General features: G+C 50.3%; 1 protein-coding gene across 5 annotated transcripts in view; it reads left to right on the forward strand.

Moving 5' to 3' along the window:
- Nucleotides 1-12,095, forward strand: part of LOC122634452 — a 28,237-nt gene that overhangs the window by 11,974 nt on the left and 4,168 nt on the right. For 3 of the 5 annotated variants that reach the window (XM_043823397.1, XM_043823400.1, XM_043823398.1), the window contains 8 exons: nucleotides 5,905-6,048; nucleotides 6,801-6,945; nucleotides 7,042-7,128; nucleotides 7,213-7,339; nucleotides 8,352-9,074; nucleotides 9,206-9,217; nucleotides 9,377-9,691; nucleotides 11,152-11,940. In XM_043823397.1, the coding sequence (XP_043679332.1) occupies nucleotides 5,905-6,048; nucleotides 6,801-6,945; nucleotides 7,042-7,128; nucleotides 7,213-7,339; nucleotides 8,352-9,074; nucleotides 9,206-9,217; nucleotides 9,377-9,691; nucleotides 11,152-11,940 (2,342 nt within the window). Of the gene's footprint in view, nucleotides 1-5,904; nucleotides 6,049-6,800; nucleotides 6,946-7,041; nucleotides 7,129-7,212; nucleotides 7,340-8,351; nucleotides 9,075-9,205; nucleotides 9,218-9,376; nucleotides 9,692-11,151; nucleotides 11,941-12,095 lie in introns of those variants that run through there. The other 2 variants (XM_043823399.1, XM_043823401.1) reach the window with 2 other exon arrangements.

A 12,095-nucleotide genomic window follows, 5' to 3' on the forward strand; every position in this document is an offset into this window, starting at 1 on the left:
TCTCTCTCTCTCTCTCTCTCTCTCTCTCTCTCTCTCTCTCTTCTTTTTTATCGACGACGACTCGCGATCGTTCCTATCGTTCTTCGATCATCCCATACGGTATAAACGCTCGCGTGGACTCGTACTGTTACGGTTAAGCCACCGTTACGCGCGTGCGAGCGATCGATAGAGATAAAAATAGAGATGGACGGATCGAGAAGAGTCCGATATATCGAGAAGGGTCCAAGTTTTTATTTCTGCTTGGCCACTCGACGATCGGAAACCATGCAAATTCCACGACACACTCGGTGAATCTTCGCGAATCGTAACAGTACTCGCGAGTCGAGGGGAGAGAGAGAGAGAGAATGGAAGCGGCCATTGGTCGAACGCACTCATCAGGATTGCTCGTCGTCCACGCCGTGAAAAATACTCTCTCTCCCTCTTGCTCCTCCTTCGTTCCGCTAGCGGTTTCTATATTTATTTACGTGTTTTAGATAGTCGTTAGATGCTAAATCGTTGCTGCGCGCGTCCAATTATTCCAACGAATAAACGAATTTGCGAGCCAAAGAGGATTTAAGCGATCAATTTTTCAGAGAGCACCAACGGGATCTCGCTCAACGATCCTTCGATACGATCCTTTCGAACGTTATCGATCGCGTTAAAATCTCGAGAACGGAGTAGCCCGAAGAGACTAACGGGAAACGGTGAGCGCCGACGGTGAAGTTTCTCAGAGAAGGAAATAGCTCGTCCCTGTAACGGTCTCCCACGACTTTTCCGTCGTACTTTTTCCTGACGAAAAATTTGTCGTAGAAAACGTGCGCGTCCATGCCACGTACGAATACATCTATCCTATATCGTCGCATCGTTCTATATCGCTTCAGAACGTCGAACGAAAAAAGTTGATGGAACCTTCGAAAGAAAATGAACGGCGTTAAAGGTGGAACGAAAAGGATCGAAGGAGGACGTAAGGATCGGTCGTGAGGCGCGTCGCGGGAGAACGAGAGAGGAAGCTGCTCGGGTGAGCCCTCCGTTCTCCACCTATCAACGGCCGTACGTACGCCTGACCTTACGTCCCACTCTGTAGAAGCGCGTCTCTCTTTAATTTCAACTAAACTCTCTTCCGCGAAGAAAGCTGTTACCTACTCCTCCGTCTCTTTCCATCATTTTCTTTTTGCCTTCGAGATAAAAAATCGTGACCCGTACTTTATCGTCTTTCGTACGTTTTACGATTATTTAACGACGCACGGTTTAAAAGTACAATTCTCTGATACCAGAAACGTCGGCCGTTAGCTCGATAATAGCTACTCGCGTTACGTGACTCTTAGATTTTGATGGATCGCGAGCGATGCCGATCGATCTCTCACCGCACGGCGGTATAGATCCTCGACGACGATCGAAACGCGCGATACGGCTTACTCTCGTACTCCGTACGAGAAAAGAAGAAGAAGCGAGTTCTCGTACCGCGTTCGGAGTGCCGTTTACACACTTCCGAGTCTTACGCCGTCTCACGCTTGAATGGGACGGCTGCGAGCATCGCGAGAGGCTCGGCTCAAGGCCGGGCCCGTCTCTCGTTTTGTTTACCCGCGTTTCGTTCTCTCTCTCTCTCTCTCTCTCTCTGGCACGCGCTCGATGCGATATACGAGTACATCGATCTATACGAAATTTGATTGTACCGTATTACTTGCAACCGTGTACGCCGTTTTCTCCAGTTCATCCTGGAATAATCGAGAGAACGAGTCGGCGACGACGGAGAACGTCGGACGATCTCTTCGAATGGTACGATCTTCCGCGTTCCACGCGTAATCTCGTAGAATCGACGCGACGGGAGAACGTTTTCCTCAACGCGAAGAGATAACGAATAATAAATTTGATTACGCAACGGCCGATTAAAATTGCAAGTGTTTGTCGGAGAAGAAAAGGTGTAAGTGAGGTTGGGCGCGAGAAGGAGAAGAAAGGAGAGAGGTAGGCGCTCGTTTCTTACGTAAATGCGAGGTTTATCGCGCACCGAGGAAAGAAGAAACAGAGAAAAGAAGAAAGAAGGGGAGAAAGCTTCGTCGCGGAAACGCCGGTTTCCCTCCTCCCCGGCCGTGGCCTTTCGGCTCGCTTCTCCTTCGAGAACGAAGGGGGAGGATTCGCGTCGCCTCGGTCGCCTTGTCATCGACGTTTTAAAGAGAAAGAAAGGACAAGGCGACGACATTGCAAGGTCGACGGATGTAGTAATCTTCGTGATGCAATCGACTTCCTTCGCGGTTTTATTCCACTCGAAATAATTCCACTCGAACAATAAAGACGCGGATCCTCTCGAGTCGATCCAAGAGCTTGCACGCGTCTTCCTCGAGCACGTACTCCGAGTGGAATCGAACGACGTAGAAGCATCGCGTTTCTTTTTCTTTCTCTTCCTCGAGAGGCAACGACGAGCTTTCCCTTATCCCTAATTTCCGGATCCGCGGCGTGCAGCGAAATTAACAGATTCTCCGTTTCAAACCGTAAATATAATCCGTAAATATAATCGATCGAGCGACGATTCGAGTCTCCGATCGATCTCCGGATTTATCGAGAACGCCTGCCGACGTGCCCGATTTGCGATTCCTCTTTTCCCCGTTCTCCATTCCTCGGTCGCATCGAAGAAAGCAAACTCCTCCAAGTTACGTACAAAGTTACGGACGCTTGGTACGCGTTACGACGTCTACTCCCACGACGTGCGTTCTTTGCCAAGAAGGATTGCATAATCGAGGAACGAGACGAGAGTCGAGGAATGTGACACGAAAATCCCGAGCGAGCGATTCTACTCGCTTCGGTGCAAAAGAGAAGAAAGAGGAAAACAAGGAGCGAGAAAAGAGAGAGAAGAAAAAGAAACGATTCTAAAGATAAGGCGTACGCTACCGACTCAGACTCGAGCCAATAAAGAACGAATATAAAGATAAAGCAAAGTACGCGTGCGTCTTACCGCGAGTACGTAAGTAAGTAAAGTGTCTCCTGCTTTGGTTTCGCGCGTCGAAAAGGCAAGAAGAGAAAAAAAGAAAAGGTATCGGCTCGTTGTTGCCCGTAGCAATCCGGTTAATTAAAGAGAAAGTGGAACGAGGGCTCCGATCGTTCGACGTTCGTCGTTACGAAGCCGACGAGCGACGACGAAACGAACGATCGGCAAGCAGGCAGACCGATCGCGCGCTCTTCTCTCGGCGGCTCTCCGATTCGCTTTTTCAAGGCCGTCTCCTCCTCCGCTTCGTCGTCGTCGTCGTCGTCGTCGTCGTCGTCGTCGTCGTCGCCGCCAAGTCGATCTCGAGAGCAAGCGGGCCTCTGTAGAAAACATTGGCGATTTCGATTAATTGCGACTAATTGCGCGACGTCTTGCTCCGCGGTAGACACGGAGACGCGACTCTTCTTTTCCGAGAAGAAGCGAACGCGTGGCTTTTCTCTCTCCCTCTCTCGCGAGGAGGCTGCGAGGAGGTCGCGAGCAAGGCCACTCGGGCCGTTGCCCTCCTGAGCTCGATCTTGCCTCTTGCATTCGCTCGCTCGCTCGCTCGCGCTACGATCCGCAGGCATAGATATCGTTCATCGATAGGACACGCAACCGACCGACCGTTCGTATCGCTCCTATCTGGGTATACGTATGCCGTTATTACTCCCATACGAAACGTCGACGAAATGACATTACCTATTTGGGATCATTTGGTAGCTTTTGTAATACCCGTTCTCGGCGATGCAACCACCAGTCGATCGCGCCAAAGATAGGACCGACTTTCACCCTTGTCGTTCAATTTTCTCTTATTTTCGTCGAATTTTTATCCTCCGGACCGGAACGGATATTATGTCCTTTATAGACATAAGCGATAGAGTTGGCATATTGCGTAACGATAAGTATACGCGGCCGGTTTGAAGGTTCGCGTTACGTGGATTCTTCGTTTTCCGGCCGAACAGTCCGCTCGGAGTGAAAGCTGAAATTTTCTGGGAACGCTCTCGGAAGAGCGGCCGTCCACGTCCAAGTGGAAGTACTCGCCAGAAAGAAAGGCAAATTTATCGATATCGAAAGAATTCGAATTCGAATTCGAATTCGAATCAGGATTAGAGTTCGAGCTCGACGATACGAAAAGGAGATCGTACCGAACGTTCCAGAAGCTGGATTTTATCCCTTTAGCGTTTCTCTCTAACGCCGAATTGTGCAATCGGCGTACGCGTTTACCGTCTCTCTACATAAAATCTTATGTAACCGTCGTCCCAATGGCGAAGAAGAAGCACAAGGAGAAAAAAGAAAATGCAGCAACCGCGAGGACTTTCGTCGAATCGCTTGCGAAATTGCGATTCGATTCGAGTTCTAGCCAGTTCCTATCCTTTCTTTTTTTCTTTTTTCCTCTTTGAAAAATTCTACGGTAGACGGTGTCTACGCCGATATTTCCATCGCGTTATTTTTCGACGTACGAACGTGACCGTCGCGAAAAGAATCGATATCGATTTCGTAGTCGGTTCGTTCGCCCGAACCACGTTCCCCGTTCGTTCTTGATCCTCTTGGTAAGGTGGTCACGTGCCCGCCGTGAACGCGTATTCGCCGTGGCGACGATCGAAGAATCTCTCGTAGAGTCCGAGAGTCGAAGAAGAACCGAACGATCGTTCGTAGAAACGATCGGAATCTCTCGTCGATAGGAGGGGAAAGAAAATGAGAAAAAGAAAAATAGGAAAAATATCGACTCGGCGGCTCGCTCGTCGCGCATTCAAATCTCTCGGAGAGTCGACGAACGCGGACTTTCTTCGCGCGAAAGACCGACTCCTGTCGCGCTCGCGAAAGAACGTCGAGGAATCCTTGTGTAAGAGAAATATGCGTCGTATGACGGAGGACGGCGAACGTGAAGAGATAATGGATTAGGACGGAAGGAAGAGGAACGAGCGAGGTACGCGGTATCCGTTTTCGAGAGACGTTTAGAATTCCAGATCGTTCGCGCGCGCTCTCTCTCTCTCTTTCGTCTCGCGAACCTACCGACTTTCGTGGGAATCGTCAGGGAGCTGGAGGAGGAGAAGGAGGAATATCGCGCGCGACGAATACTTGGCGCCTGCGAAAGAGCGCCTCGGGAAACTCACCTAAGCGCGATCTAATTTCTATAAACGAACGAGTTCGAGAAAGTCCAAGGAGTTCTGGCCAGGTTCCAGAAACTTTTACAAGTGAAATTTTAGTCCTCTCCTTCTTCTTTTTTGTTTCTTTTTTTTTTACTTCGATATTACATCAAGTAGGGTATCTATACTTGATTCGTCTCGACGCCTCGATCTACGAGGAAAAGAGGACGCTCTTACCACCGATGGATAATCTCGACCGGTTTCGAGAGAGGACGACGCGGTAGGAAAACGCGTGTACGTCCACGTGAGATAAGTTACAAACACCGAGGAGAAAGCATGTCCGAGCGTGCCGGAGTCTGTTAAACTCCGAGAGTTTGCTAGGAGAGACCGATCGAAAGTACGCACGTTTTCTACCACGAGGTTTCCATACGCGTACACGTTCGCGCTGTACATCCGCGCTGACGTTTCGTCGACGCGTTGCGTCACCCGAGACGACCGACCATCCGCGATTTTGCTTTAACGTCTACGATTTTGTTTTATCCCTCCGTCGTTCGCTTCCCCTCCGTACGTTGCGTCCGCGATTGCGAGGGAAACGATCGGAAACGGGGGACAACGACGGAGGGTCGCGCGCCGGATCGAGTCCGAGGAATAGATCCGATCGTCGATCGTCGCCTTATACGGGGGCTATGGCGAATCGTAAGAAGGCGTCTTTAATTCCGAGTCGAAAAAGCGCGTTCGACGGGCGAACGCTCGGACGACCCCCCGCTAGGAAAAGTGGATCGTTCCTCGCTTCGGGTTCTTCCGCACGGTCACGATTCCGTTCGCGCTCGCGATAAAAAGTAGTAACACGATTTGTATTCGTCCGTATTCGTTCGCTTTTAGGAGCAGGGAGGAGAGGCCTTCCGGAATGGTTCTTACCGTGACCGAGGACACTCCGGCGGACATGCTGGCTGGAAGCATGGAACTGTTGGTCCAGCTTCCGCGCGAGCATCGCCTTAACGCGCAAAGAGTCACCGTGCAGAGGAGGTAAGTCTCTGATAACTTTCGTCTCGATCGTTCGTTCCCTCGCGGAGCGTTAGAAATCCTTCGGTCGCTCCTAATTAATATGCCGATTACGGCGCGCTCGCCGTAATAGCTCCACCTCGTTATTTATGCGGATCGTTATCGAGTCGGGGACTCTGACGTAAGTCAACCTTCCTCGTCCGAACTCGGAGAAAAAATTAGGCTAAACCTTTAAGCGCGGCCATACGCTCTGCTGTCTATCCCAGACGAACGGACGGAGATAGTACGAGAAAACGGTCGCCGTCTTTACGTCGTAGTAGCTCGTAAAATAATCGACGTTTAACGTCTCTATTTACGTAACGATACGTAATAAAAATTTAATTGGTCTGCCGGTCGCGGGTAGTACGATCGATAAAAAGAGAGCCGGTCGGACGACGATGATACCTTACGATTTCCTCCGTGAAACGATAACGCGCGTCGTCGTTCGGAATAAACGTCTCGACGGTCTGGCGTTCCGAAGAATAAAAAACAAATGACATAAGCAAGTAGGTGCATATACCTACGTACGTATAATGAAACGTATTCGATTAGCGAGGCTCGCGAGGTTACGACTTTGAACATATTTACCTGCATTATGCGTTTTAACTGCGCAATATCGAATGAATAATCGTGCGTATTACTCGCTCGCGTCGGGAATCGCGATTGAAATCGGTCGCATTCGTCAACGCGTCTTTCTCCCTCCCTCTCTCTCTCTCTCTCTCTCTCTCTGTTCCTAGTACTCCGATGATGGACCTTCTCGTTCAAATTGCAACGGCCCACAAATTGGCAGCTTCGAGTTACACCTTGCAAGCGATCGGCGAGCGTGGATCGATTTTACCTCATCAACCGAACACACCGATAGGAGCGCTCGATGCTCTTCAGGTAATGTCAACCCAGATCGGACCCAGTAAAATATCCTCGATATCGTCGTCAGAATTCCGTCCGACAGAGGCATTTTTTATCCTTTCGTCGTTTCAGGTGAAATTACTTCCCAAGCAGTGTACGTTCGTCCCGAAGAAGTCGAAGCCTGCGAATCAACCTTTCGAAACAACGTTCAGATTGCAGGTAATGGACGTGATTTTGAATCGGGCCATTTCACTTTTACTTCGCTCGAAAAAAAGTCCCTTCTTTCACGACCTTCTTGCTCAGGTACATTTACCGAGGAATCAATTGTACGTTTCGAGAGTCAGCCCGAAAATGAATCTAGGAGAAATTCTGAACGAAGTGTGCCGTGAGAAGAATCTGGACAAACACAAGTACGAGCTACGTCATCCGGGTAAGCGCGAGTGCACCTTCGTCCCACGTACGTTCGTACGCCTAACGTCGATTAATGCTAAAAACGCGCGTTACGTTCGAAACGATACTTTTCGCCTAGATCGCTTAGGTTTCGACAAGACGGAAAACGTTCGTTCTTTATCTCGCCGAGAAAGACTCGCGAACGAGATAAGAGCCAAGGCTTCGATATCGATAACGTTTCTAACGAGTCCGAGTTTATGTTTATTAAAACCTTATCACCAGTGACAATATCGTCTGGACTAATTAAACGCGCGCCCAAGTAACGACCTGTCCGTTCGACGCGTACTCTTGGCGTGGTATTCGTTAGCGCGCAATCTCACCTGCAACGTCCTCCTATTAAATCTCGTCGTCGATTAACGCCTCGGCTGATAATAGTAATCGACGCGCGACGAGCATAGAATATTCCTCTGGTACTCCTATCGAACGCGTTGTTTGTCACTTTGCGGCGTACGCTCGTCGTCGATAAACCAACTCGTTCGTCGTCGCTTCTTCGAGAGATACCTCGGACTTTTTGTGAGTATATCAAGTCCTTGTTTACTCGCGTGTACGTACTTTTCTCGATTCTTGGCACCCAACGACAAAAGTTCAACGTCTCCTCGCGTCGCGTCGCGTCGCATCGATTCAAGCCGCGATTCTAAGATTCGCGTCGTACTCGTACGACTTCCGAAGCCAACCGCGCGATCGTACGCGTAGCGATCCAATTTTCTTGAAATTTTCTGTCGTTCAAACAAAAATTAAAGAGGAAACAATTCGACGAAACGTCGAATCGCACGATCGAAATCGTTATATCGCTATTAAAAATGTATGACGAACGTCGAAATATCTCGCCGATAACGTCGGAGCTTGTGTCTCGCAGTCGCGCGCGGTTAGCCGATCGTAGACGAAGGCTAAGACGAACGTTGACGCGTAAATTTCCTCGCCGTTTATTTCGCTCTCGTTGACGCCGACCGTTCAAAAATTCCGATCGATCCTAAGATATGTCGTGATTTCAGTGAACTTGGAAGAGATCCTGGATCTATCCCTGTCCCTTCAAGACTATCATCTGCAGGAAGTGACGCTTTACGCGAAACAAGGTAGAACGTTGGGCTCCGCTTTGAGCTCCCAGGACATAATGGCTCTGCAAAGGCAAGAGGAGAGACGTAGGCAACAAGCGAAGCAGAGCGTCTTTGGATTCATGTTTAAGAAGTCGAAGGAGAGCTCGGTGAGCACCGACAGCCTGGAAGGTCGGAGCGTGTCACCGGCGAGGAGCGACGAAACCGGAAGAAGCGCCAGTCCTCTTCAACCGCCTACGAGACCTCAGAGAAAGAGGAGACTCGCGCCGAAACCGCCTACCTCCTACGATCGGGAACAACAGCGGGCTACTACGACCACCGGTACGATAGCGACCACGGCGAGGGGGGCGGCGGGGGCGGCGGCGGCGGCGGCGGGAAAGACAAACGGGGAATCGTCGAAGGAGAAAATGCTCATCGGTCACAGTCGAAACAGCAGCGATAGTTCGGGATATCACGAGGCTTCCGTGCTCAGTGACAATCCGGATTCGGCCGGACGACTACCAGAGACTCTGCCGAGGAGAAACAGAACGCCTGGTACCAACGAGACCCCGAGAAAACTCGTTCATACCTCGCAGTCCAGTAAGAGTCTCGGTAATCTCGCCGTAACCGCGTCCGGTACGTCTCTCGATCGAGCCCTCAGCAGCTCCTCCCTCAGTTCCACCGGTAAGACCATTTTCTCTTTTTTCCCTTTCTTTTTACTTATTTTACTTCAAACTTCTTACCGAACGTACGTACCTCTACGTGCCAACCGGTTTCATCGCGATCTCTCTTTCCCTTGCCTACGTTGCGAGCAGATTCGAATTCAAGTAAGTCTTTCACGGCGAGCGTGCCAGCGCTCCTAAACTCTAGATATCTTTCTCCCTCGAATTTTGGGACAGCTGTCTCTCTCTCTCTCTCTCTCTCTCTCTCTCTCTCTCTCTCGAGACGTCTTCGAGCCGGGTAAAGGGAACATTTCCTGTTTGCAGGTTTGAAGAAGAAACGTGCCGCTCCGCCTCCACCGGTTTCAAGGCCGCTCTCCTCGGCCATCTCGACTCAAGCTTTGGAACGTATCGACGATTCCGAAGAGTCCTTGACTTCCGACATGGATCCTTCGAAGCCACCGTCCGACATCGGGGCACCCTCGAAGGCCTCCTCGGACATCGGCGTGAGCACGATCGTTCTTGACAAGGCCGATCGCCCGGAGAAGACGAAGAAGGAGAAGGACTCGATTCGAGCGTCGGACGTTAACGTAGTAGAGGATCCTCCGAAAGTAGAGAACGCTAGAGTAGAAGTAAAAAGAGGTAAGGTAGCGCGTAGTCGCGACGATTATTCGGACGATTATTCAGAACCCTATAGTTTGGCAACCGTTGAGAGCCCGGGGAACGTTTACGAAGCGGCCGAAGGATCCGATCAAAATTTCGCTCCGGACGAGAGCAGGCGTCGCGCTAAAAACGAATTCTCTAAATCCGTTGATAACGATACAAGCTCGAGCGAGTCGAAGCTTCGAAAGTCTTCGAGTTCGACAGGATGCAACAACGTTCTCTCGAGCGTTCGCGACGAGTACCGGCCGAAAAAGTCGTCCGCCGACAGATCGATCGGAACGGAGACGTTTGCGAATTTCGACGGCGTAAAAGCGAATATACAGGCGGATATAGAGGCTATGCCGGAATGCGGTGTACTCGAGACCAGATACAGTCCTACGAGATTCCACGTGGACAACTACATATGCGGCGAAAAGTGTCATGCTAAGATATTGAAGCACAGTATGAGCTTTCAAAGTTCCGCCAGGCTGAGGGACACGAGGATCGTTAACGCTTACGAGAGGAAGACCAGCTTCGCCGGCTCGCACGCGAGCTTCTGCTCGCGAAAAGAGTTTAAAAAAGAGCCTAAAAGCGATTCCTCGAGAAAATTATCGTCGTCCGCCGCGTACGAGCCAACGCCGAGATTGGGAGACGTGAGGACGACCAAGTGTTACGAGGGTTCCATCGTCTCGAGTCACAATCTCGATCTTGAATTTCCTACCGGTGGCAGGAACAATTTGTCGCCTCTTAGCAATCTTCAGATTTTTGCCATATCGACGAAACCGTTGGACATTCAAGTGGCTCCGATCGAGTCTATACCGAACGACATCGACGAATTACCCTCGTTGCCCATCATACAACACTCGGAGAGCAAACCGGAGCCGGAAAAGAAATTGAGCATTTTGGAACCGCCGCCGCCGGGCTTGGTCAGTCGTCAAGAATCGAACGAGAGTTGGAATCAATTTCTGATACAATTGAATTCTATACTCGAGAGCAGGGCCGGAGAATTCGTTTAGGCACGACGGATCGAGATAGTTTTGGTACAACGGACGAATAACGTCGTATTTCCTTTCTCTTTCGTTTCGCGAACAAGCTCTGGATCTTTCGGCCGCTCGCGTTCTACCTTCTACGTTTACCTTTTCATTTTTTACCGAATACTCGCGTCTGTACGTTGCACGTTGTAGCGCTGTTTTATGGCGACTTTGAAGTAGCACCGTGAACGTTATTTTCCTTGCGCTTTCGTCGCATCGAACGGTATGCGGCGGAGTAACGCGCGTAGACGCCTAGACCCGAGTCCCGCAGCGATCCTTCGAGATCGGCACGAACGATCGAACGAAGCTTCTTACTAACAATATCCCCTCGCACGATTCGAATCCATCCACTCTTCTCTCATCCGTATGGTTTTTTCTTTGTCTTTCTCTTTCTTTTTTTTTTTTCTTGGTGGTGGTGTATCCCCGTAGAAAAGGCATCGTCCGAAGAATTAGCGCCCTTGCCCAAGCCTCGCAAAGTCGTACGACCGAAAGAGGAGAAATCGCCACCTGTAGCTCCGCCAGTACCAAAGCGTAGATTAGTGCCAGTAGTAGCGATATCTAGGTCGCCGAGGAAGGATCCTCTAGGTCCTTCGTCGAACGCGAACGCAACGAAGACGAATGCGGAAGATGCCGTTCGCTGTTCCTTTTCCTCTTCTTCCTCCGGTGGCATCGAGTTCGAGGCACGAGACGCGGAACTCTCGGAGATGGATGGCAGCTCGAACCTCTTGACGAAACACGCCAAGAGTATGAACGACATATACAACGTCGATTCGAGCCTATACAAATCCTGTACCGTGATATCGACGATACCAAAGTGCGATCGCTTCGAGATCTCGAGAAACTCGAGATCGTCCAGTTGCGGCAGACTCGCCGAGGATCGAGTCAAGGATCGTCGCGAGAGAAGCGAGGAGAGGACGTCCCGCGTCAAGGACGATTATTACGAAGGAGATCTCGACGACGTCTCGGGGACGAAGGACGACGAGATACGGGAGGATAGCTCGAAGGGCTCGAAAAGATCGAAGGTCTATCGCAGTCCGTCCGAATCGAACGACTTTCAAATCGATTCGTTCAACAAACGAAAGAGACATTTAACGTCCCAATCGAAGGATATCGCGTTCGCTTTAAATCTGAACCTGACGTTCGAGTCCAAAAAAGAGTCGGACGTTGAGAAGGAAAGCGGGCGGATGGAAAGGGCTAACGCAGTAGACGGGATATCAGGTGCACGTTGCTACCTACATACACACGCACACGCACACGCACACGCACACGCACACGCGTATACGTATATACAGGGTGTTCGACGCGAATCGAGAAGAAAACGAAATAGAAATATCTCTCTACAGTTAGTACGATCGATACGCGGTTAAAAGTAT

This window comes from Vespula pensylvanica, chromosome 15, assembly GCF_014466175.1.
Source record: "Vespula pensylvanica isolate Volc-1 chromosome 15, ASM1446617v1, whole genome shotgun sequence".
In the NCBI taxonomy this organism is placed as follows: domain Eukaryota; kingdom Metazoa; phylum Arthropoda; class Insecta; order Hymenoptera; family Vespidae; genus Vespula; species Vespula pensylvanica.